General features: G+C 50.7%; 1 protein-coding gene across 2 annotated transcripts; it reads left to right on the plus strand.

The window, feature by feature from the left end:
- Window positions 1-10359: 10359 nt before the first annotated feature.
- Prelp (prolargin) lies at window positions 10360-24202 on the plus strand. Of its 2 annotated transcripts, none has more exons than XM_021729850.3 (3): window positions 10360-10515; window positions 17830-18821; window positions 21611-24202. In XM_021729850.3, the coding sequence occupies exons 2-3, from the start codon at window positions 17846-17848 to the stop codon at window positions 21784-21786; spliced, it is 1152 nt and encodes a 383-aa protein (XP_021585525.1). In that variant the 5' UTR covers window positions 10360-10515; window positions 17830-17845; the 3' UTR covers window positions 21787-24202. The 2 variants fall into 2 exon arrangements, with proteins under 2 accessions (XP_021585525.1, XP_005330375.1); XM_005330318.4 differs by having other exon boundaries at window positions 10361-10525.
- The last annotated feature ends 1757 nt before the right edge of the window (window positions 24203-25959 follow it).

Genomic DNA, 25959 nt, shown 5'->3' on the forward strand with positions numbered 1-25959 from the left:
CGCCCCATGCCCCACACCACTCTGCTAGCTCCACAGCCTTTCATTGCGCCCTGGCCCGTGGAGCAGACAGTCCAGGCTGCCAGCCACCTTCCAAAACATGTTTTGCCTTTTTGCCTTCATTCTGTGGCTTGGCTCAGTGAGGCCTGAAAATTCCCCACACCTGGGGTGGGCCAAGATGGGACGCTCTGGTGCTCACATCACTCTTTCCAACCCGAAGGCCCTGAACGGCCTCGTGAGATGGGACAGCCAGGCCTGTGGCCCTGATATGAGCCAGGGGCAGCTTCCAGGGACCACATGGGGGCAGCACATGGGGATGCCATGGTGTGGAGGGTCTGGTCTTGCTGCACAGCCTCATACAGTCCCCAGTCCCACCTCAGAGTAGCCCTGAAAAGAGGGTGCCCAGAACAGTCTTCTGAGACCAGGCTGGGGTGGCCGCCGCATTAGATCACTGCAGAGAGGTGACCGGCTCCAAGGGGCAGCATGTGTGCCCGGCAAATTACTTCCCCAGCCCACAGGCCAGAGCTGTCCTGGCTAAATTCTCTGTCTTCAAACGCCAAGGCCAGTGTAAACACTACAAAGGAAACACAGTGTCTCCTGGCAAGGACACCTCATAACAATGCTCTGGATCCCTCCACGACACTATTTCATGAGCCACGGCCATTAACAGCATTTATCCTTTACCAGGTACCCCCAGAGCCAGATGTCACAGGCCTGGGCCCTTTAATTGCCCCGTAAGTGCCTGCATCTATCTTGTAGCTGGTGGGTCGGCTCTTGGAGAAGAGGCGGGAAGCCACCCCACTAGTGCCATGGGGCACTTCTAGTGGCCCTCAAGGCCCCTTCTGTCCTCCCTGGGCACTGAGTGAGGAGGAAGATGAAGGCAGGCATTGCTCCTCTCCTGCCCCCTCGGCTGGGAGAAGCCTTTTTCTCGCTGCTCTTAGGAAAAGCCCCGTCTGTAGGGAACATAGATCAGCCACATCGGAGCATCCAGGAGCCACCCATCGAAAGGCAGAGCCACATCATGTGAGGAGTGGACCTAGGAGTCCAGGCACAACCCCAAGCAAGGGACGAGTGTGGGGACAGAGGGATCTGCTGGAGTAGGTGTGCTCTGACAAGTTCCAGGTTCGAGTGGGGCCTCCACTCTCCCGAGACCCAAGCCTAAGCAGGGGACAGGCATGTCAGCGACACAGTGGCTGTGGCTTCTCCCTTTGCCTCTGCTTGGTGTCCCCTGTCACCAGCGCCAGGAAGTGACAGAGCCCTAGGCCATGGATGGGAGTTCATGCCTTTTCCAGTGTCATGTTGCTGGTGACATCCTGCAGTAGCGATTCAGAGCCTGGAGGGAGCAAACAGCCTCATCTCAAACATGTTCTTGGTTCCTGCCTTTGCCTCTGGCTGAGGCCTTTGGGCCGAGCAGGTCGGGAGACTCACAGATTCAGAAGGAAGCCAGGGTGGGCAGCCACGTGGCTGAGCCCCTGTGGCCTGTGATTTGGCCCTGAACAAGGCCAGGGCTGCACATAGGGGGTCAGGAGGAGGGGCCCACAGAGGCCAAGAGGGAGCCCAGGCACAGCTCCCCGAGCTGCAGGCCAACCAGTCATTTTTCCAGACTGGGCAAGCCAAGCCAGAGAAAGGAGAAATACAAAGGAAGGAGGCTGAGGCTTGTGGGAGTATTGAGAGGAGTGGGCGAGGGCGGGTGACACCTGCCAGACAAGATGACAGTTCTGTTATTTCAGAAAAAGCCACAGACCAGGCCTCAGGAGAGCAGGTTTTCAACCCAGCTTGACACCAGGGATAGCGTGGGCAGAGATGCAGTCACAGCTTGTTTTATTAAACACACACACACACACACACACACACACACACACACACACACACACACGCATGCACTAGCCCAGAGCCTGCAGGTTCCCATTCATTCTGCAAGTTTATTAGTAGAACATAGACAGCATGGATTCTGGAGTGAGGCTGCTGGGTTTGAATCCTAGCTTTGATGCTTTCTGTATACCTCAACACTTACTGATGTATAATACCCTGTGTTTTGGTTTCCTCATCTGCAAAATGGGGATCATGATAATAGTGCCTGCTCCCGGGTTGTCAGAGGATTAGACAAGCTACTGTACCATAAAGGTCATGTCTGGCATGTAGGGAGAGCTCGGCAAGTGTTAGCTCTTCTGACCATTAGAATCTATTTGCTGGGAGCTGGATTTGTGCCGTGGGGACCCTCTGACCATGCAGAGGAGACAGACATGGAAACAAACCATATCGGCATTGTTAAGTGCAGTAATGGAGCTGTGGCCAGAGGGGCATGGGTGAGGGCAAGCTCACTGCATGTGGGAACCAGGGACAGCTTTTCACAGGAGGTAACATTTGAATTGGGTTTTTCAGGGTGGATGGGAGTTCCCCAAATGGAGAATAAAAGGAAGAAGAACATGGAATCCGGATTGGGTCAAGACCTTAAGACATGAAAACCCAGGGAATCGTGATCCCTTGATTCTAGTTCTCAGTCCCACTGGAACTGTGGAAGGAAGAGAGAATGACAGGAACGTTGGGACATACTTGTGTCGGGGAGACATTTGAATTTCATCCCATAAACAACTGAGAGGTATTGCAGAATTTTAAGCACAGGGATTACATGATCAGGTTTGTGTTTTGAAATAATACTCTTGCTGGGTCATGGAAAATAGATTAGAAAATGAGAAGACTGCAGGAAAAAAAAAAAAAAAGGAGAATTTTGCAATGACTCAGACAAACACACCACAGCAGAAACTTCCAGAGTTTGTAGGCTTGCTGCCAGGTTGCTGCTGAGCAGAGCACAGGCTTCTCAATACCCACTGTGTGTCAGACTGGGGTGGTCCTGCCTCCCCCAGTGGAATCCAAGTGTGGCATAGGCCTGCGAGAGCTGATAGAGGGGGCAGAGAACAGGGGAGGGCCAGCAAGCAGTACAGGCCCAGGGTCGGCCATCCTCTAAGAGACCACTGGAGCACCTGGACCAAAGGGTCATTAACTACCCAGGGCTTGGAGAATACAGTGCCCTCAGGAAGAACATTCTAGAAGATATAATGCAGGCCAAGAAGGGTTTTCTAGACAGTGAGCAAAGATATGGAGAGGGGAAATGGCTTGGAGGGCTCTGGTCACTGTGAGACAGTCACGTGTTGGAGTCTAGAGTTTGAGAAATGGGCCTGGGAAGGGGTCAGAGGCGGAGTTTGGACTGCTCTCTGTAGGCCCGTAATCCTCACCCAGGGGTAGATCAGGACCACTCACAATGACCAGCCTTTAAAAACCCAGATGTGGGGTGTAGGGTATTTGCCCACCATGCACAAGGCCTGGGGTCCCATCTGTAGCAGTGATGGGGGGTGGAAACACAGGTGTGCTTGAATCTGCATGGACAGGAGTGGGGCCTCTGGCACTTTTAAGAGCCTTCAGTTGAATCCAGAATATACTAGGGCCCCAAACTCAAGTCCCTGAATCAGAAAGCCACAGAAATAGAACCTGGTCAGATTTGTCTTTAGGAAGTGGGGTGGCGGGGGCAGTCGGGGAGATGAGAGGCAGGGAGGCCTGTCAGGATGCTACAGGATTGGAGGGAAATAGTGCCCTATAGGAGAGAAAGGAGCAGCTTGGAAAGCCATGGAGGAAGTAGACCTGAGGGGACTTGGGGAGTAAATGAGGCAGGCTGACCATGACGAAGAAGAGTTAAGGGGACCCCCAGTTTCCAGTGTGAAGGTTTCTTTTCAATATTAAAAATAAAAAAGTTTTCACGTATGTGTGATATGTCAAACCACACTCCAATGTCCTGTATAACTAAAAAGAACAAATAAAAAATTTTAAAGAATCATTTAAAAATATAAATAAATAAAAATAAAAAAGTTTGCGGGCATGGTAGCACACGTCTGCAATCCCAGCAGGTGGGGAGGCTGAGGCAGGAGGATCATGACTTCAAAGCCAGCCTCAGTAAAAGTGAGGCCCTAAGCAACTCAGTGAGACCCTGTCTCTAAATAAAATACAAAATAGGGCTGGGGATGGGGCTCGGTGGTCAAGTGTCCCTGAGTTCAATCCCTGGTACCCCCCGCCTTCCCCCCACAAAAAAAGTTTGTGCCAATAGCTGGACTTGCAAGAATAGAAAATACCTAATGATAGATGTAAATTTAGGTATTCAGAATTTATGTAGGGGCTGGGGTTGTGGCTCAGTGGTAGAGCGCTCACATAGCCATGCATGAGGCCCTGGGTTTGATCCTCAGCACCACGTTAAAATAAATATAAAGTTATTGTGTCCACCTAAAACTAAAAAATAAATATTAACAAGAAATTATTTAAAGAATTTGTGTTTCAGCCATCACAGAAGCATGGATACACACAAACAAGAGCATGGGTGTGGGTGGCCCAGGTTCAGATCTTGTACTAGATGTGTGACCTTGAACCTGTGGACCTGAGCCGTCTGTGCCACTGTCTCTCACCTGCACTGTGAGTACCACAGCAGTCCCTGCTCACAGAGAGGTGTGAGGACCAGAGCTGGCTTGTGCAGAGGGCTGAGAAGGTGCTGGATATACGGGGACTTTCAGGAGGCTTTGCCAATATCATTACTGTGATTTAAAGATGCTGCTCAGGGGACCTGTGGATGTAGAGACCCCCGAGCCACTGTGGCAGGGCTGCTTTGCTCCTGCCCTACTTGACCATGTGACAGAAGAATGACCACACGTGTCCATAACTGGTCACTGTGGCAGTGGGGGCTTATTTAGAATGACACCTGGAACCTGGATATTTAATCTAGGTGCTTATGACCTTTCTGCAACTTATGATTTTTTTTTTACAACATAAAATTAAGTTACAGTGCAGTGTTGCATGCCCATAACCCCAGCAACTTAGGAGGCTGAGGTTCTAGACCAGCCTGGGCAATTTAGCAAAACTCTGTCTCCAAATAAAAATTTCAAAAGGGCTGAGGAGGTAGCGCAGAGGTAAAGTGTGCCCCGATACCACAAAAAAAAAAAAAAAAGAAAAGAAAATTAAGCTAGACTAGAGTTTGAAAATGATGTGACTGAAACATCCCAGAACCTAGAAGAAGAACCTGACTTGGGAAGGTAAAGTGCCAACATTGCTCACAATGAGCCTGGCTTCTCAAGGCCTCGGGGACCACAGGAGCAATGCTTACTGGGCGTGCTCCAGACTGTTGTTCAGACACAGGGCCTGGTGGCAGAGGCAGGGCTCTTATTGCCTGTGCACTTGGCGATAAGGTTTTGGAATGGCGTGGTCATTTTCACCAGGTGACCAGCCCAGCCTCTCTCTGTAGGACTGTTCAGCCTGCCCACAAGGTAAGGAGCCCTAGACAGGATCATGGACAATGAGCAGAAAGGGACAGTACAACTGTGCTCATGGCGTGGTGGACAAATAAGCCTCACTTCTTCCTTCCCTGACTTCGCCCTCGCCCTCCCCTCCCCCAGGTCTGTGTGAGGCAGGAAAAGGAAGCAGCCTACAAACGACTTTGACCTCATTTTCCATAAGCCTAAGCGCTGGGGGTTTCTCAGCATTGACACAGTGTCTTGGCCGGAGGTAAGGGGGACAAGGAAACTTCTTCCTCCGGCCAGAAGAAGTGGAGGATGGGAGAGAACGAGGGGCTTCTGTGGGACCTCAGGGATGGGACCAGTGGCCTGCCTCCTGGCAGGTGCCTGGCAGCCAACCTGCCCCCAGAGAGAAATGACAGCCCTGCAGGAGGCTTGTGTCCCCTACATGCAGTGAGAAAGTGCCAGCCAGAAGCCTCACAGGATCAAGGGTGTGTCCAGCAGTACTGTTAGCCCAGGGCCACATGCATGCCCTTCCCAGAGATCCCGCCACACTGCACCAGGCCCTGGCACCCGATAAACCTGCCTCAAGCTGCTGCAGGCCCAGGGGAGGGGTGAAGGGGACGGAGAAAAACTGAGATGGAGTTTTCCACTTTCTCATGAAAGGAGCACTCAGATCCAGAAATTAGAGGAGAAAACTAAATGTACTTCTTTTACTGCTGAGTCGATGCACCATAATGAATACCTGGCAAATGCAAATGACCCAAGGTCACCTAGTTAGTGAAAGGAGGCACAGCCGGGACCTGAACTAGGTTTGGGAGACTCCAAGTTCAGCACTGTCGACCTTAAAAATCAGGAACCTAAATGTCCATCAAGAGGGAATGATCATATATATGGGGAGTGGGGGAGGAGCAAGGGCAGGGAACAGAGAGAGAGAGAGAGAGAAAGAACCTCTGACCCAATGTAGGGAGATCTTTAAAATACACAAGATAAAAATAAAGTACCTGGTTACTTATTTGTTGCTTCTATCTGCTTTAGACACATCTGCCAGGATACAAGACATTGGTTCCCTAATAACCTCCTGGAGGAAATCAGGTCATGAGGCTACAGGCCAGAGAAGATTTGTCTGTGTGTAAACTTCTACCCAAACCTTCGGAATTTTGAATCAAGAAAATCACTACCTACCTATTCAAAAAATAATAAGTTTTTTTTTTTTAAAGAAAGTAACAGAGAATCTCCTTGTTCAACCCTTTTCAGTTCAATGAAACAGACCCCTACTGAGTGCCAGGGTGTGCCAAGCCCTTGGTGGGTGCTGTGGTTCTGCCACAGTGAACAGGACACCATCTCGGGCCACCAGGAGCCCACTCACCCCAGGCAACCCAGGCCCCCCAGGCTGGAGAGCGGGAAGGACAACCACAGGCCCCCCACAGCTGGGAGCCTCAGCTGGTGAGGATGAGGGTCTGTCCAGGGCCAGCCTCTGTGGGGCCTGATGACCACTGGGCCCAGACTCCTCAGGCCCACACTGCCTTTCCTGGCACTGAGGAGGTCAGAGCCTGAAGCAGCTCCTTTCTGTGTGTGTAGGCAAAGGGTACCACACAATCTGCCCCTTCTCTGGTCGCAAGCACTCACTGCTGAGGACCAAAGCAGCGCTAATCAGGAGGGTCAAAAAGCCGCGAGCCCCTAGATGGCTTTCAGTCCAGACTGGAAATGCAGCTCAGATCCACCACAGTGGACATCCCTCTCCTGCCTGATCTTTTGCATTTTCTGGCCCTGCATTCTGTCCCTAAATCTGCTGTCCCAGCCCTCTCCTAGGTCGATGCTGCAGCGACCTAGATACCTACACTTCCCACTGTTTGCCCAGCATCCACAGCTATGTCCCTGGGTGTCCTCTGACCTCACAAGGAAGAAAGAAATACCTCCCTGGAGCCAGGTGCTGTGGTGTGGCACCTGTCAATAATCCAGCCACTTGGGAAGCTGAGGTAGGAGGATGGCAAGTTGGAGGCCAACCTGGGCAACTTAGAGAGACCCCGTCTCAAAATAAAAGTACTGGGAGTGTAACTCAGTGGTAGAGCACTTGACGAGCAGGCGGGAGGCCCTGGGTTCCATCCCCTAGACGGCAAAAACTAAACAAAACCTTCCCAAGGTGAAGCCACACCTCTGTGTGTTGCCCAGACTCCAGGAGAGTAGGGGAGGCTTTTGGGGGAGGAACCACCTGGCTTCCAGTGATCCTCACCTTACCCTGGGAGAGGCTGGGAGGGAGACTGGGCAGGGTGACTGCCTTCCAAGTACAGTCGAGGAACATGCGGCTCAGACATGTTGTATGACCCAATTGCCAGGTAGCTAGAAAGCAGCACGGCTGACATTTTAACCCAGGAGTCCTGACTCCAAACCTCAGACTCTTCACAATACTGTTAGAGGAGAACCTGAGGTCACTTAGGACAACCTTGTGTTTTGCGAATGATGAATTGAAGTCAGAGAGGGAGAGGAGCACCTCTGAGGTCTCCCAACATGTAAGATACTGTGCCGCTCTCAAGAACCTGGCCCCTCTATTGAAGGGATGGAGGCAGGTTGGTTAAGATGACCTGATACTCCCTCCCTTCCAGTGTTCCCTGATTCGTCCCAACTCCCATTTCTCAGCAGTTGCTTCTTGCAGGGGCTGTGAACTCAGATGTCTTCAAGGATAGGAAGTTAAGTCATGGAGTGGCCCTGGACTCCAGGATAAGAGAGCGGAGAGGGTCAGTGTGTGGGACAGAGAAGCGCTTGCCCTGTCTAAAGACATTCAAACCCAATTAAAAAAAAAAAAAAATCAATGTTTCAGCTGGGCCTAGCGGCACACGCCTGCAATCCCGGCTGCTCAGGAAGCTGAGACGGGAGGACAGTGAGTTCCAAACTACCCTCAGCAACTTAGCGAGGCCCTGAGCACACTGCAAGACCCTGTGTCAAAGTAAAATATAAAAAAAGACTGGGGATGTGGCTTCGTGATTGAGCACCCTGAATTCAATTCCTGGTACCAAAAAAAAAAAAATTAATGGTTCAATGTGTACCAATAGTCTGTGGGTGTATGTGGGGGGCGGGGGATAGAAGAAATAAGAATGAGTGTGAGTTGGCAGTTGTTGAAACTGGGTATAGGTAATGAGGTCATTAATTAATATTCTTCCATGTAGGTGTATGTATGTTTTAAATTTTCCATAATATGAATTTTAATCAATGTGTTATCAAAATTCTATTAGGTCCTTGAGTCACATCAGATCCACAGGTCACCAATCAGAACTGTACTCTAGGCCTTCCCGAGTGCCCCACTGGCTGTCCCTCGCCTTTGGGCCAATTCTGTCTGCATAGCCCAGACAGGGAGATGAGAGAGTGGGAAGGAGACGCTCCTGCTTGGGAAGGGCTGGGAAGTGGGTCACCTGCCCAGGAGCACAGGCTCTGGGGACTGGGTGGATGCAGTGACAACACCTGCCTCTGCCCACACTCCTCGTAGCTGTCCTTCCCCCTGGCACCCAGTTTCCTCTCTGCACCTCACCATACTCTGCTCATCTAGGTCTCTGTGAGCTGGGGTCTGACGCTCTCAGTCTGCAGAGCAGGCTGTGCCCCATCTGGGGGAAACATGAAGGGCACAAGTGGCCCAGTGCTGATGGGAATCTGGAGAGGCACCAGCCGAGCTCCCGCGGGGGCCTCACCAGCAGGATCTGGAAGGCACAGGATCTGGGGAGGAAGCGGGTAGGGAGAGAAGGTGTAGGTTGGAATTTTCCTGCTTCTCTTCTCAGGCCGACTGCCATTCACTTTCTAAACCCCGATGTCTTTGACAAATGTTTACAAATGTCCTGGTTTACAAAATGCTCCACATTTATGGTGTCATTTGATCTTCCCAACCCTCAGAGGTAGAGGCATCCCCATTTATACAGGAGGAAACGGAGGCTCCTCGTGATTAGGCAACTTGCCCAAGATCATAGCTTGTGAGTAGCAGAGCCCAGGGCCAACCCAAATTTATTTATTATATTATTTTTTTTTCCCTGAGACTCACTATGTTGCCTAGGCTGGTCTCAAACTCCTGGGTTCAAGTGATCCTCTTGCCCCACTCTTCAGAGTAGCTAGGAGTGCAGGTATGTGTCATTGTGCTTGGCTTTGACTTTAACTTTTATGCTCTTTTTGAGGGATGGGTGGGCAGGGGGGGGGGTCCCCTGTCATTGGACTCTGCAGCTTTCCAGGGGCCCATGGAGACAAAAGTAAATTTCACTGGGGTTCTAAATAGTCAATGGAGATGGCAGGAAGATTCCCGGGGTGACTACTTTGACTGCAAGTGTGCTGAGAGTTTTAGCTGAACAGTGTTGTCAAAGGCATTGGCGATACTTGAATGGATCTTCTGGGATATTGACAGTCCCTGGGGAAATTTGGATTTCCTAGTCACTTTATGGGATGACCACACAGCACCCAGATCTTACCTAAATGTGACAGAGACACTGAAAGAAGATTCCAGCATTGTCCACATGAACTAGGAACAGTGACCTTAGGTCTTCCATCAGATCTGAATTTAGTTTTAACTTTGCTGTGTGTGACTCAGGCCCGACTTTTGCCTCTCTGGTCCTTAGGCCAGCCAAACCAAAGTGATCTCCTGTGCCAGCTCACTGCACGGTAAGACTCCGCTTTGTTAACAATCTCCTGGAGAAGATGCTTTGGGGAAGGACAGTCCCTGCTCAGAAGAAGCATCCCAGCCCCCTCACTGGGCTGGGAATCTAACACCAGGGAGAGACCAGCATCAAAGCAAGGCACTTGTAAGGAGGAATTCAACAGGCCCGTGCTGGACCGCTGGACCGGCCTGGCCTACAGAGGCTGCTTCCCATGCCTGTTCCCTTGTTAATTTAGCTTGTTTTCCAAACAGGGGCCAAACAGGCCTCTCCAACAGCAGCAGCAGCAGAAGGAAACATTATTAAAAGCGAGTCCGTTAGTGGGCATGGTGTGTGGATGAAGTCTTTGGAGTTTTGGCTGCCAAATAAAGACTTTATTGTTGTCATTCCTCCTTTCCCAAGCTCCCTCCCTCTCTCCTCTCCTCCCTCCCTCCTCTCCCTCCCTGCAATCTGCCCCTCCCTCCCCCTAACCTAACCTCCCCACCCTAGTAGGATTTGGTGGAAGAAAAGTCAGCAGGCACCACCACGGGGAGATCAGAACTTCTAGCTGGCTCTCTGCTGCCACAGCTCCACCGAAGGGTGGGGAGGAAGAGGAGGACTGCCCGACCCAGAGCTGAGGACAGCAGGTGTGTGCAGGTAAGCCCAGGCTGGGAGAGGCCCAGGAGATCTGAAGTCTCCTTCTTCCAGCCAGTTGCCCCCTGCCCTGTCTCATCCAGCTTACTGATCAAGCCTCTGTCTTCCCAGTGTGTCCCGATTCCTTCCCCCACCCTCTCTCCTCCCCAAAGAGCTCAAATGCAGTCTTCCTCCTTTCCTCCCCACCCTCTTCCTCTTCTCCTCTCCATCCTCCTGTACCCCCATATTTGCTGCTGCTAAAGTGAAACTTTCTTGCTACAGATGTTTGCTGTAGCCCAGAGAGCTATGTCGCACACAGAATTTCAACAGAGCAGGTGTTGCCATAGAAACTGGACACTAAGCCCATCTCTCTGCACCTTTCATGTATCGTCACACTTTGTCAAAGACACACACACTCTCTCTGCATCTTGTCTCTCACCCTCTCACACACCTCTCCAGCTGTAAGAGCAAAGAGAAAGTGTGTCTTCCCACCGAGATGGCAGAGCCAAAAGAAAATCATGTGTCCTGAGTCTAGGCCGGGCAGGGAGGGGACGAGTGAGACAGGAGCTGGAAGACTCTCTCCGTTCTTTTGAGCTTAATTGGGTAGGAGGGAGAAAGATGTAGCCTTCCAAGCAGATCTGCTCAGCAGTCCGAATTTCTGTCTTCCTGGTCCAAACCACTTGGCTTTTGGAAAGAAAGAAAGAAAAGAAAGCAACCCTGTCTGCAAGTCTTTTTTTTTTTTTTTGGTACCAGGGACTGAAGCCAGGGGCACTTAACCACTGAGCCACATCCCTGGCTCGTTTAATTATTTTTTAATTTAGACACAGGGCCTTGCTAAGTTGCTGAGTAACTTACTTTTTAATTTAGTTCTCAGGGCCTTGCTAAGTTGCTGAGGCTGGTTTTGAACTCGTAATCCTCCTGCCTCAGCCTCCTGAGGCACTGGGATTACAGGCATGTGCTACCACCACATCCAGACTGCAAGTCTTAGAGGTCCTGATTCCCAAATCTAGGGCAGTTGTTTTTTTTGTTATTATTCTTTTTTTTTTCCTTTGTAGGCAAAAAAAAAAAAAAAGAAAGAAAGAAAGAAAGAAAGAAAGAAAAAAAATCTCTCCTTAAAGCCATTCCAAAATTAACACAACCCTTGAGGTTAGAAAGGGGATCTTGTGATAGAGGGAAAAGAAGACAGTTATTCCTTAAGCCGTCAGGGAGGGAAAACTGGGGACCCCTCCCCATCCCCTAAACTCACTGACAAGATGGGGAGTGGAGGTCCCGTGGCAGGCAGGGTATGTGCTGGCAGGATGCCCAGGCACAGCTCATCTCCAGACACCAGGGATGGTGGGGACAGTGGCTGTGAGGAGAGCTTGCTAAAAACACAGTGTGTGTGGGGCTGGGGATGTGGCTCAAGCGGTAGCGCGCTCGCCTGGCATGCGTGCGGCCCGGGTTCGATCCTCAGCACCACATACAAACAAAGATGTTGTGTCCGTCGAAAACTAAAAAATAAATATTAAAAAAAAAAACAGTGTGGACCCTCATTCCAGGCAGGCTGAATGCAAACCAGGAATCCATGCTTTTAAAAATATATCCAGGGTCCCAATGGTTGGCCAGGGCTTGATAAACTGAGTTGGGGCCTGAGGGAGACCTTCTGCCATGTATAGACCCAGGACTTCCCCAGTGTTCTCTGAGCCGAAGGCTCTGTGGTTGCCTGGAGAAGGAGCTCCAAGTGTCCCAACAGGCCCTCCCTTATCTGGAGAGTCAGAATGAGCACTGGAGGGAATAGGACTGTCCCAGGTGAGTGGCCCTCTCCATCCTGCTTGCAAGCCCAAGCATCCCTATCACAAAGGATCATTCCAGAAACATAGTTCCCTCAGTACAGCTTCAAAGAGCTCCTGTTTCTTCTTATCTGCCCAACATGATGCTGACTGAGCGCCAACCCTTCTAGACTCCCTCTCCCCTTCATGACAGCTTTCGGTTCTGATGGGCTGTCTCAGAGGTCGGGCCTACTGTGAAGTTCTTTGCTCCCTCTCCATTTCCCTGGAGGGTAGCCCTGCTTATTGAACACAAGAGAGAAGCATCTCAAAGCCAGAGGGGTAAAACAAAAAAACCAGGTATGAAAGACTGCCCCCCAGGCAGCAGAGGAAGGAGACTCCACCTTTGCTACCCTCTTACCAGCTGCAGAAAGTGTGGGGCAAGGTTAGTGAACCAGAGGGACAGAGTTAGCTTTTCCCAGGTGGCCAGGGGGCTTTTAGGGTCTCTCCAAACTCATGGATTCCGAGTCCTAAGTGGAGTCTTCAGAGTCACAAAGAAGTTGCTCTGCATGGAAGAAGCAATATCTACACTGCAAGAAAGACCCCTGCTTTTGAGCAGTGAGTGGGGCTGCCCTTGAACGAGGCTGAAGGAGAAAGGCCCTTTACCTTGAAATATTATCAATAATCCCTTGGCATTCACTGAGCACTTACTTTGCCACATTAACTCACTTAACTTTCAAAATAATCCAAAAAGTGGTTGGCTAGGGGTAAAGTGCCTACCTAGCATGTACGAGGTCCTGGATTTGATCACCAGCACTTGGGGGGGGGGGAAGAAAGGTATTAGTATGCCCAGGGTTAACACCTGCAGATCTGGTTGAGATCCAAATCTATAATTACTGGAGCCATCAGACAGATGATTCCTCCTCCTCCTCCTCCTCCTCCTCCTCCTCCTCCTCCTCCTCCTCCTCCTCCTCCTCCTCCTCCTCCTCCTCCTCTTCTTCTTCTTCTTCTTCTTCTTCTTCTTTGTTGATACTGGGGGTTGAACTCAGGGCACTCGACCACTGAGCCACCTCCCCAGCCTTATTTTATATTTTATTCCTAGACAAGGTCTCACTGAGTTGCTTAGCTCCTCACCTTTGCTGAGGCTGGCTTTGAACTCGCAATCCTCCTGCCTCAGCCTCCTGAGCTGCCGGCATTACAGGCGTGTGCCACCATTCCTGGCAAACAGATTCTTCTTGTCCTTCTGAAGCAGCTGGAGATGCTGGAGATGCTGGGGTGGAGCCAGGCCTGGTGATGCACACCTGGAATCCTAGCTACTCACCAGGCTGAGGCAGGATTATAAATCTGAAGCCAGGCTGGGCAACTTGGTGAGACACTGTTTCAACATCAAAGGACTGGGGCCATAGCTCAGAGGTAGAGTGCTTGCCCAGCATATACGGGTTAGTGGATCCTCAGTACTTGATCCTCAGTACTACACCAAGAAAAAGAAACCCAGGGAGGGAGCATAGAGGAGGCCATGGTGGGCAGCAGGCTGTCAGAGGAGAAGAGTCTTCTCACTTTTCTCACTCTGGTTTCTTCCACTCTGGTTTCCCAGAAGGGAAAATTTGCTCTTCTGGACTCGTTGCCGGAGGCCATAAAACTTCATTCTGTTTACACTCTGCCTTGTGGTAGACACTGGGGAGACAGATGGTCTCTCCATAATAGTATTATATTTATTTTTAGCACTCTTTGATCGGTAGCACATTTAAAAGTTGCTTATCACATTCCCTTCTGACAAATGCATGAGGAATGTAGACAGAGAGAAGGTTTTGTTATCCCCATTTTACAGATGAGGCAATTGAGGCTCAGAACAGGACCACACCAGTCCTAATGGGGATTGGAAAGAGTTCCAGGCTGACTGGGTGCACCTGTCTCATTCCTCTACGGATGAGCGAATGAGCGGGCAGAGATGCCTGATTGTCCCTGCTTCCAATTGCCCTCTGGGCTGCAGGAAGAGATGTAGAGAACAGAATGGCTTCCAAAAGTCTGGGTTTAAAAGAGAAAGAAGAGGAAGAAGAGATGGGACTGAGTGTGTAGCTCAGTGGTAGAGTGCATGCTTAGGGTGGGTGAAGCACTGGGTTCAAACCCCAGCACCAAAAATGGGGTCTAGGGAGTGTCCATAGGCCTGGCTTGGGGACAGGGTAATCTGTCTGTGCTGAGCCACGAGGACACTGACTACCTAGGCAGATAATTTGTTGTAAGAATGTCGGTTCATAGTATGGAATAAAACTGATGCTAACCCTGCCCAGCCCTGGCAGACGACCCTGATCTCTCCACACAAAGCCAACTATCCTTAACCAGCTCCTAAGGACTTGACAAACCCTCTGGGCCTCAGCCCAGCCTTGTTCAAAGCTGAAACACTGTACCAGTTCCGGATTCTAACCTTAAATACATGTGACAGATAGGAAAGAGGAATAGCTCACTTTAAAGATCAATGAACTCCCTAGAGAACCCACTCTTTTGTAGATAAATAAATAGATGAATCAATAAGTCCTGCCACTTGTAGAGATTTTGACCTCGATTTCGTGCCTTTGAATGCATGATCTCATTTAAATCCTCACCCAGATGAGCTGGCTGGTGCCCGGGGAAGAGAGTCAGAGCTAGGGTTCAAGTTCAGATTTATATAGTTGGAACTGACATTTGAATTTTAAACTCTCTTAGGAAATGTGCCTAAATGTAGAGAGTGAATTTAGGGTTGTCCAAAGCAACTGCTGTTCCCCTCCATGAAGCAGCACCTTTGTGAGAGCCGGTGCTGGAGACCGGGCTGCATGAATCACGTCGTTGTAGGTGTCTAACAAGCGGTCATTGACGAGCAGAAAGGGGGGGTGGGGTGGGGAGGTGTGCTTGCAAAAGCATAAGAAGTTTTAAACACACATGCACACTCCACCCTGAGGGAGCTTATTGGAGAGAAGGCAGGAGTAGAGAGGGGTAGGTTTGGGGCTCTGTGGAAAGTTCTGTGACTCTCCTTGAAGTCTGGGAACATCCAGGATCTTGGATCTGGTTTTAGAGACTTAGGATATCACTGAGCTTGGGCCAGAGATCTGCTGTGCTGCCAGCCAAGCTCTGCAGGGTGGAGCAGGCCCCTGAAAAAGGCCTTAGAAACTAGCACTACTTCCTTGTGTGCTCAGGCCGTGGAGTGGCTCTGATTCAGCCTGGGGCTCCAAGCTTCTGTGGAAACTTGCCCCATGCCCCACGCCCCAGGGTGCATTTCCTAGGGAGGCTCTTGTAGGTTCTGGGAGGAATCTGGCTGGCCCTTGAGGACTGGAATGCAAAAGGGTCAAAGGGACTAGTGGGAGGATAAGATGGTTATCCAAGAGTCTGGCACTGGAGATGGGGATGTGGTGGCCCTGCAGGGCAGAACTGGGACTGACCTTCCCATTCATGTCACCCTGACAATGGCCATCCAGGCTCTGTGACACTGAGAACCCACCCCCGCAGAGGCCAGCTCCCAAGTCACTCCCAGATAACAGAGCAGGAAGTTTCTGGAAGCTCTGCGAGCATTGCTTCCTTTAAGGGCACCTCACATGTGCTTTGGTGACAAAGGCAATGAAGGGGAACAAGGAACCTCAGCCGCCTCTAGACTTGGCCTTGGAGCCAGTATTCTCACAGCAGGAGAGATTTACTTCTGGCGTATTTCCAGACTTCTGGGTGATTAAAATACAAAGAAATTCACAAAGGGGGGAGGGGGGGAAACAAGGTCCATAAGTTGGGCTCTTAAAAATGTTTATGTTTAGAATATTAGTGTTTAAACTGCCCCCTTAATTTATATGTAATATGATTGTGTGCTATTTTCCAGAAAATTATAGGCTTTATAAAGTGTGAATTCATAATTCAACAAATATAAGTGATCTGGAGTCCAGCAATGAGGCTCAGGTTTAAGGTTCCACAATGAACGTCTTGTCTTTTCAGTCCTTTCAGTGGGTCGCCAGACTGTCGCACCTCCACAGCAGGTGAGGCCAGGAACCTCACTGCAAGGCCCCTGGGGATAGAGAGGCCCAGGGGAAAATGGCCTGAGATCCCCTTGGAGAAGCCAGCCTCCCTCTCCGCTTCCTTCCCACACACGCATGCACACAGGGCCCATGCGAGTGTGAGTCTGCTTCTATGTGTGGAATGGGGAGAGGACCATGCATGTAGGTGTGCAATAGTGTGCAGCTGGGCTCTAGAGTGTGTGTGCACGTGTGAGTGAAAGCTATGAAACCCAAGAAGCCTGCATCCCCAGGGCCTGGGACAGGGGGTGGACCACCACAATTGGGCAAAAGGTACAAAATAATCCAAAGGGACCTTGGCTGGAGACCAGCAGGGATAGAGTAGAGGTGATCGTCTTAGAAAGGGAAGGTACAGGGCACCCTTTCCCTGGACCCTTCCCAGCCCAGGCCAGGGGAGGAAGCCTATGGGAACGGCTACTCTCCTCTGGGCCCCGGGGTTGATTGGTATTTCCCTAGGTTCATTCAACTCCAACCAAATGGCCCTATCTGAGGTGTCATCAAGGCCATTGGAAAGGCAAATCCAAAAGATCCTTCAGCTTCCTATTCCAAAGTTTCTGAAGACAAAAGGAAGTTCCTCTTGATAGCTTACCCCAGTATTACCAACTCCAAAGGATATGGGGAGCAGAAATACCAGGTCAAAGGAAAAAGTGCTTTTCCCCTATATCTTTCTATTCCTTTCCTATTTATTTTCCCAGGAGCCTCCACATCTGGGGAGAAATTCCTGGCATGGCTTATGCTGGCAAAGACCAGCATTCTCTGAGCCAAGGGCAGTGGGCGAGGAGAGGGGAGGCCAGAGTCCGGGTGAGCATGGGTGGATGCAGGGTGTCTGAGCACTTTCCTTCTTCCCATGAGCTCTGCTCGCTCTGGAAGGCGGAAGATTGCGATTTTTGTACTCAGTTGTCTGTGAAATGACTTCCTGGCCTTAGCAAGCCACTTTTTCCCTCCAGACTCACTTTTCTGTAAACAGTGGGTTCTTGGTGGGGTCGAACCATTTTTGGTAATGAAATTTTTTTCTTTTCTTTTATCAAATGAATGTTTTGGCTAAACCTCAATGTATACAACAGATTTTTAAAATCTAAGTTGGTACGAGAGAGGGCTGATAGTACCCAGGGCCACCTCCTCGGTTCCCCAACCCAAGGGACCCTGTGGAAATGCAGGCACAGTTTGAAAAACACTGTGATGGGATCTCTAAGGACTCTTCCAGATGTAACACCCCAGGACTCAAGGCTCATACATCCCAACATGCCTCTTATAAAGGCAGGAATGATCTTCTCATGCCACAAATGGAGAGATGCAGGACCAGAGGGGTCAAGGGCTTTCTCCAACTCCTGACCCAGTTCAGTGGGCTTTCTCCCAGGATGGACCATCCTCCCCAGAGCAGGTTCATTGCTACTGTGTGGGAAATCCAGAACCCGGAGCCTTCTTTATCCTCACCTGCTCTACAGTCCCCGAGCTCTGTACCATCTCCCCAGGAGCCAGTCCTGCCTGACTCTGGCCATAGAGTCAAGACATCTACCCCTGCAGCCCCCTAATGAACCCCTGTGTCTCCCCTCTGCAGGTGAATCACCTGGATCATGAGGCCATCCCTCTGCTGGCTCCTCCCACTTCTCCTCATCTTGGCCTCAGGGGCCCAAGGCCAGTCAACAAGACGACCAAGACCCGGGAGCCGGCCCAGGCCCAGGCCCCAGCCCCGGCCCAGGCCCACTCCAAGCTTTCCCCAGCCCCATGAGCCAGCAGAGCCCACAGACCTGCCACCCCCACTGCCTCCGGGCCCTCCGTCTGTCTTCCCTGACTGTCCCCGGGAATGCTACTGCCCCCCTGATTTCCCATCGGCCCTCTACTGTGACAGCCGCAACCTGCGCAAGGTCCCTGTCATCCCACCCCGCATCCATTACCTCTATCTCCAGAATAACTTCATCTCTGAGCTCCCTGTGGAGTCCTTCAAGAACGCCACGGGCCTGAGGTGGATCAACCTGGACAACAACCGGATTCGCAAGGTAGACCAGAGGGTGCTGGAGAAACTGCCCAGCCTGGTGTTCCTCTACATGGAGAAGAACCAGCTGGAAGAGGTGCCCTCGGCCCTGCCCCGGAACCTGGAGCAGCTGAGGCTCAGCCAGAACCACATCTCCAGGATCCCCCCGGGTGTCTTCAGCAAGCTGGAGAACCTGCTGCTCCTGGATCTGCAGCACAACAGGCTGAGCGACGGCGTCTTCAAGCCCGACACCTTCCAGGGCCTCAAGAACCTCATGCAGCTCAACCTGGCCCACAACATCCTGAGAAAGATGCCACCCAAGGTCCCCTCGGCCATTCACCAGCTCTACCTGGACAGCAACAAGATCGAGACCATCCCTAATGGATACTTTAAGGGCTTCCCCAACCTCGCCTTCATCCGGCTGAACTACAACAGGCTGTCGGATAGGGGACTCCCCAAGAACTCCTTCAACATCTCCAACCTGCTCGTGCTGCACCTGTCCCACAACAAGATCAGCAATGTGCCGGCCATCAACAACAAGCTGGAGCACCTGTACCTCAACAACAACAGCATAGAGAGTGAGTGGGGTGGGGCCAGGGCTGCAGGGGCCAGGGCCAGGGAGGGTGGGGGCTCTACACCCTTTCTCAGGAGCCTCAGAGTGGGGGATACCAAAAGCATCCTCTGGGAAGGATGTGACTGAGTGGTGAGCGCTTGCCTAGCATTAGGAGGCTTTGGGTTTGCTCCTTAGCACTGGAAAAGCATCCACTTGATCTCTGGACTGCAAATCTTGGCCTTACCACTTGCTGTATGTATGTGACCTTGAAAAGTTAGTTGACCCTTCCAGGAAGTTTTCTCATCTGTAAAAAGAGAATGAAAATAATACCTTGTAGCACAAGGTTGATAGGAGGACTTAATAGTTAAATATGGATGAAGTTACAAAATGCCATGTTTGGAGGGTAATAGGTTTTCTTCCTCCATCTATTCTCATCAGTACCAGTTTCTATGGCATCTGGATCTATTAATGGGGTAGACATAGAATATACTCCTGGACATTCTCCTAAAAACAGAATAGAAATATTGAATGCTCACCCTGAAATGTCCTGGGCTTGTGTGCTGCAGAAACCAGCACTAGTGGGAGAAAGCTTCTTCTCAAAGTTGGGCCTCAGTTTTGAAGAGTCTGTGAAAGGTATCCAGAGAGGCAGCTATTTTTTCAGCATACACAACTGGTAAAAATGTGGCAGCTAGGGGGAAAAATGCCTGAATGCTGGTGCTTTCTGAATCTGTCTGGAAGGTTGCAATGTTTAGTTGCACATTGGAGAGAGAGTTGGCCTAAGCTATACTACACGGTCCTCAGCTTATTGCAGCCTAGAACAGGAAGTGGAGAGTCTCAACTTTGCTTTAATCAGAATGTCAGATCTGAGCAGAAGCTTCAGAAATGAAAGAGTATCTGGCTCCCTTCATATAAGGAATTGCCACAGTCCGGCTGCAGCAAAATAACCGGGGGGGGGGGGTGATGAGCAACTTGTGTACATTGATACAGCAGGAGTGGGAGCCGTTTATTGTAGGACAGGAGGGGTATATATACATTCCACACAGCTTATCTTAATTAACATAAACTAGATACAGCAGTCAACCAATAAGAAATCTCCACACTTAATGGCTTGCTGGCACCACCTCACAAACCACTCCCCCCTGGCAAAATGCCAGGCGCCATCCTGACTTGTTTACAGACTCTAACAAGGAATGAAGGGTGAAGAGAATCAAGGAAAAAGAAAGGGAATCCTAGAACAATATGAGAAGATCTTTGGTTTCTAATCCAAAAAGAGAGAATTTAAGTTTCTATGATCTTGGAACAAATGGACACAACAGGCCTGTTCATGTATCTGGGATAATTACAAGAAGTGAAGAAGGTGTTTGTTTGTTTATCTTGCAAGAAACAAATTCAGGAAAATAGAAAAACAGTCTAATTTTACCCTGCAGATAGCAATTAAAGTGGAACACATTAACCCCAGAAAGATGAATAGGTTGAGAATATAGACAGAAAGGACACTTCAATTAATAGATGGTGACAAACAATAAAAAAAAAAAATAGATGGTGACAGTTCCAGACTGTGGAAAAACATGTTGCAGAGGGGTATCTTAGACTGCTGAGGTTGAAGTCAGAAAAATCATGTCCTCCACTGCAAGCGCTCACCCCCACCCAGCCTGACTTCCACATCACTAACAGATAGAATAGGATGGGCACAGTGGGACCTGGGTCAGCATGATGATTATGTTTTCTTTCTTTTTTGGTACTGGGGATTCAACCCAGAGGCACTTAACCATGGAGCCACATTCCTAGCCCTTTTTTATATTTTATTTAGAGACAGGGTCTTGATGAGTTGCTTAGGGCCTTGCTCCTGAGGCTGGCTTTGAACTCAAAATCCTCCTGCACCAGCCTCCCTCCCAAGACACTGGGATTACAGGCATGTGTCACCATGCCTGGCACGATTATGTTTTCAACAATTATCATATTGCTGCCACCTGTACATTTTGCAAAATGACATCATAAACATTCCCTCGTTGATGTCCAGGGCGGGCACCACCCTCAACATTTCACACAATGAGGAACAAGTGTCAGAATAATAAGGCACAAAATAATAAAGCCCTATGGGAAAATCCACCTCGGTCAGGGTCCTTCCACTACCTCAACCATGAAAGAGGAAAAACAGGAGAGGAAGAGAAGACAACAATGACTGCTCCCTCTCTCTCCCCTCCTTTGTCTCCACAGAGGACAAGCAAGGCCAGGCTTAGGGAGAAAAAAGAATCTTATTTAGAAGATGACATGCCTCATCTGTCTCACAAGAGGCAAAGGAGAAAATGGAATCTCAGGCCATGGACACTTGAGAATCAGTGGGCTCATCACCTCCCCAGCTCTCTGTTCCTCTTCCTGTCTTCCCCACTTCTGTCGACATAACCATCTTCCATCCATCCTCACACTCCACACCCACCCCACAGGCATAATTCTCCAGAGTAATTCTCACATCCCCGAGGTTTCCAATCTTCCCTCCCTCTGTTCCTTCTCCACACTTTCTACAGCATAAACCTGATCATGGGGGTCTCTAAGGACCCCTTCCAATTTAACACCCCAGGATGCAATGGGTCCGATATCCTAACATCCAATTCTCCAGAGTGACTTCAATAACAATTATTGATCGTTTCCAACTTCAGTCATTCTGCAAATGAGTAAACAGCCTGGAGGTTAGGGCCACCCATCTATGGTCACCCATTCCCAAGGTCAGCTAGTTCCAGAGAGAATTCTAGAGTCCTTCCTTCTCTTTGCCTCCCACGCACCCTGCTGTTGACGTCTCTCCTTCTTTCTCCATAGAAATCAATGGGACGCAGATCTGTCCCCATGACCTGGTGGCCTTCCACGACTTCTCCTCAGACCTAGAGAACGTGCCACACCTGCGCTACCTGCGGCTGGATGGGAACTTCCTGAAGCCACCCATCCCACTGGACCTCATGATGTGCTTCCGCCTCCTGCAGTCCGTGGTCATCTAGACCTTGCCCTGGGCTGGACCTCCTCTGACCGCACTTGAAGGCGCCTGTGCCCATCATTTTTCTCTGTCGCCCTCTCTTGCTCCCAGCCCCGCCTCTTACCTCTCCCCTTTCTGAGGATGGGAGATGCCGTATGTTCTGCTGCAGCTCTGAAGCAAGACTTCCCAGGGCTTGATTTGGTCCCACCCAGTTCCAAGTCACCCCCTGCACACACACCCCCAAACGGCTGGCCTCCTGTGGTCTCCCTCTGCTCCAGAAACACAGATGTATGCCTAAGGACTTCACATACCCTCTTCCCTCTTCCACCCGTCACTCCTGGCTCAGGCTGGGCCATGGATTGACATCTGACCTTGGTCCTGGCCAAGTGAGACACAGAGATGATTTGGGGAAGCCCAGAGGTGAGCTTCAGAGAGTCCTGCTGGAGATTTCTCCATCTTGGGCAACGCTGTCCCAAAGAGGCTGAGAAATCCAGGTCTCCTCAACCAAGGATCCCTCCTTCCACAACTGCTGTTCCACCTCCCTGTTCAGGGACACTGCACTGCTCTCTGCCATCCACATTATCCAGGAAGGAAGTGTGAGGGAATGACCAAGATGGGCCGGAGGGTGAGGGTTCCCAAAGGGCCTGCATCTGGCTGTCTCTGCACAGGGATAGTCTGAAGTCCCTCCTCCTTCTCCAGGCAAACCCAGTCTCCTGCTGGGCCTCAGAGAGAAACAGTGGCTCAAAGAACTGGGATTCAGCTAGAGGGAGAGGGCTGGGGATCAGGGTCTGAGGCTGGGCCCATGTCAGTATAGATGGGCCCTGCAGCCCCCCCCCCACCCAACTTTAACACAAGTCCTGAGGCCCTGGGGAACACAGTGTTCACAGTGGAAGGTCAAGAGACACCGCCCCACCCCGCCATCTGTTCTGTGTTAGTGTGATCAGCCCAGTCACTTCCACCCCAAAAGCAGGCGGTTCTTGAGGAACAAGGAAGAAGGGGCGGAGCATCTGGAAATCTCCCAGAAGCCTCTGCCACATTGGAATTTGGCCCCCATTTCTAAGACAGACACATCAGTGACACCTGGTGGCTGCCGAAGGTCACAGCTGGCTCCAGACTCCTCACCCTCTCCGTGGGGTGATGTTCCAAGGTTAAGAAGCTGGTATAGGATTCCAGCTTGGAAGAGCCACGGGTGACATGCATGGTGCCTCTCTCCTCTAGAGCCCAAAGGGCACAAAGGTGTAGAGGTTTGCATCTTTACTAACAGTGAATGAGCATAAATGGGAAACCTTGGCGAGCCCAGATGAGAATACAGTTTGACCTTGATCCTGACAGATCCATTTGCTCTCAGCTCCCACATCCATAAACACAGGTGGAGATAAGATGCTCCTTTGAGATCCCAGTTCTCATGTGCCAAGTCTTCATCTCTGCACTCTCCAGCACACCCTAATGCAGGACAAGTCTTACCTATTACCCCTTTCTTTGCAGTAATTTATTCCCTATATGATTGTCCCTTCCCAGAGGATTCTCTTTTCTCCTTACCTGGCCCAGGTGAGCAGCTCAGCAGGTCTCCAAGTGGCACCTGGGCTTCCTCACCTACCTCTTCCCCCCTAATTTACTCCAGGGGTTCTGACCCTCTGTCGTCCTGAGTGTGTATGCTGGTGGGGAGTATGGAGAGGTGGATGTTCTGGAAACAGGTAACACAGTGCCCACCCTCAAGTCAGGATGAGAAAAGCTCCAAAGGTTTCAATAAGTTGGATTAAGCCAAGTCCCTAACATTAAGGCATTTCTATTATACTCTCATTCACTTCTTTTTTGCACCTTCTAGGCCCATCCCACCCCCGACTCTTTTCCCTGCTCCATTCAGCTTCCTCTTCTGGCTGCAGCTGGTTTCTCCAAGGCTCCTGCTTAAAGTCAACATATTATTATGGCTGCAAGCAACCTGGTGCTATGGCCTGGATAAGCCCCCTTCGGACCTGTTCACACCTTGTGACCTCAGCCCCTTTGGTGAGGCCCTCAGGGGAGCACAGCTCCTGTGACTCCCCAGGGGGAGCCTAGTCCTGCAAACCTGAACTATTTTCCTTTAGCGGCCACACCATCATCGTCATTCCATTGCCCCATCTAGAATCCGTCTGCTCCCTGTGTTGCTCTCTGCAGCTGTCCACCACATGGGGTAGCATTCAATTGGCATCATAGGTTACCCCCACCCCGGCCAAGCACACACAATGGGCAGGTTGCCTTTCGGTTTAGAAAGCCCCTTCTCTTTACCCAAGTTCATCGCCTCAGTGCTGTTGGCATCTACATAAACAGGTGTGTACGTAGGTGTGTATGTGTACTCTGCACATATAGCTACTCTCTCTTGAAGACCATGTTAACTTTGTGGAACAAGTTTCACATTTCCACACGCTTTACAGCAGAGGAAATAAAGTAATTTGAAAAAACAACTTGCTTGAACTTGAGACTGTGAACAGGTCAAGATAATACCTTAAAGTCATCTGTATCCCTATTCCCTGACACCACCCCCCACCTCCACATCACTTACTGAGAAGATGGGAGGAGGAAAGATATTATTCTTAAGAATCTTCTGGGACAGTCATCTCAAAGCTTTTTCTCAGAGAATTTCCTCAAAACTCATAGTCCTCAAGAGAAATTATTCCTAATGTTAGACCAGAAATCAAACGGCCACATCTGAATCCAAACCCCCAGGTTCTTTTTGACCCACAGACACTAAATTGTCAAGGTCTCCCCGGGCTCAGTTTTGAGGCACAGGTGGAAAGACAAAACAGTCAACTTTCCTGGCCAAGCTTAGGGATGAATTGGGGAAATGTAATGTGCACAGGAACAATGGAAAAGCCATTTTGAGGGCAGAGAATAAAGGGCCAAATCATTTGAAATGGTCTGTGGGCCATGCAGAAGTTCCTGAAAGGCAAGCAGGGGGTTCCCCTGACTCCTCTTTGGAAGGAACTTGGCTTCAAAGTGACTTACTAGAATCCCAGTTCATACCACCTTCTGTAGGAGAAAACTGCCAAATATGCCCTCCTGCTTCCGGTCCTGCCTGCTGAACACCTGCTTCAGGTCCATTAGGCTGAGCAATACAGACCCCATGCCCTTGAGGAATTCATAACTTGGTAAAGGGGGAAATTCCACGAATTGGATTTCAGTCTGAAGCGTTAGGAGCCATGCTGTGCACAAACAGGAGGGAGGAGAGGACCCCTGTCTCTGCTTAGAGGAAACTGGAAAGGCTCCTGTCATGTAAGCGGGCTCTTAGGGATCACTCGAATTTTGTCAAATGGGAAAAGGAAAAAGCACATGTCTGGAATGGCCAACTCAAGGAGGAGAGGAGTCCACCCTGGGGAAGGGGGAGGGGGATTCTGAGGAGAAAGAAAGAACTGTGTTCCTGTCCTGGAGTTATGTGGCTAGCAGTCCTCAGCAGGGAATATACCTTGCTATCCAAAAAGCAGGAGGGTTCTTGAACTTTCCACCCCCACCACTCTCCCTGCCCAGAACATAGGCGGCAACAAGGTCATCTGGCCAGGCTTCTGTCCACACCGCCTGCCACCTCCGTTCCATCAACATGCCTGGTGCCTCTGCTAATGAGAGATTAGGATGAGGACGCCTCCCCCGACCACCCGCCCCCTTTGCCAGGCTCTCGCGGAGCTGAGCCGTCTGCAACAGCACGCGGGTGGGCCATTTCCCACGCAGGTCACTCATACATGTCCATGGCCACTCCCTGAAATCCATGGGAACCGGTGTGTAACCGCGAGCTTGCGAAAGCGAGAACAGAAGTTGGGAGAGAGTCTAGGACCAGAGCCTGCATCAGAAGGTGGCTCCCAGCGGAGGATGCGGGGGCGCGCGTCAGGCAGCCGGCGCATGCGCGGTCGCGAGGCTGGCCGTGAGGTTGGAGGGAGCTCGGAGGAGGACTCATCGCAGGGCAGAGGGCATCGCGACCTGCGAGGGTGTCATGAGAGAGTGGAGAGGGAGGGAGGGAGGAAGCAAGTGGCGGGGGAATGAATGAACAGTAGCGTTGGCTGGAATAAAGTGTGGGACCGGAGGGGGGTTGCTCCCAGATCGACCTTGGGGACACAGGTCCTCTGGCCTGGCTATGGAGAGGAAAGCCGAGGAGCACAGTCTGCCAAATGTGCCATCTGCTTCCCCGGATCCCTTCTGGCTGCAGGACTACACCTCCCTCCACCCTGGATGG

This window comes from Ictidomys tridecemlineatus, chromosome 10 (assembly GCF_052094955.1).
Source record: "Ictidomys tridecemlineatus isolate mIctTri1 chromosome 10, mIctTri1.hap1, whole genome shotgun sequence".
Lineage (NCBI taxonomy): Eukaryota > Metazoa > Chordata > Mammalia > Rodentia > Sciuridae > Ictidomys > Ictidomys tridecemlineatus.

Coding starts and splice junctions, on each gene's coding strand:
- Prelp (XM_021729850.3), top strand. CDS start 17,846: ATGAGGCCATCCCTCTGCTGGCTCCTCCCACTTCTCCTCATCTTGGCC. Junction 18,822..21,610: donor CAACAACAACAGCATAGAGA/GTGAGTGGGGTG, acceptor CTTTCTCCATAG/AAATCAATGGGACGCAGATC.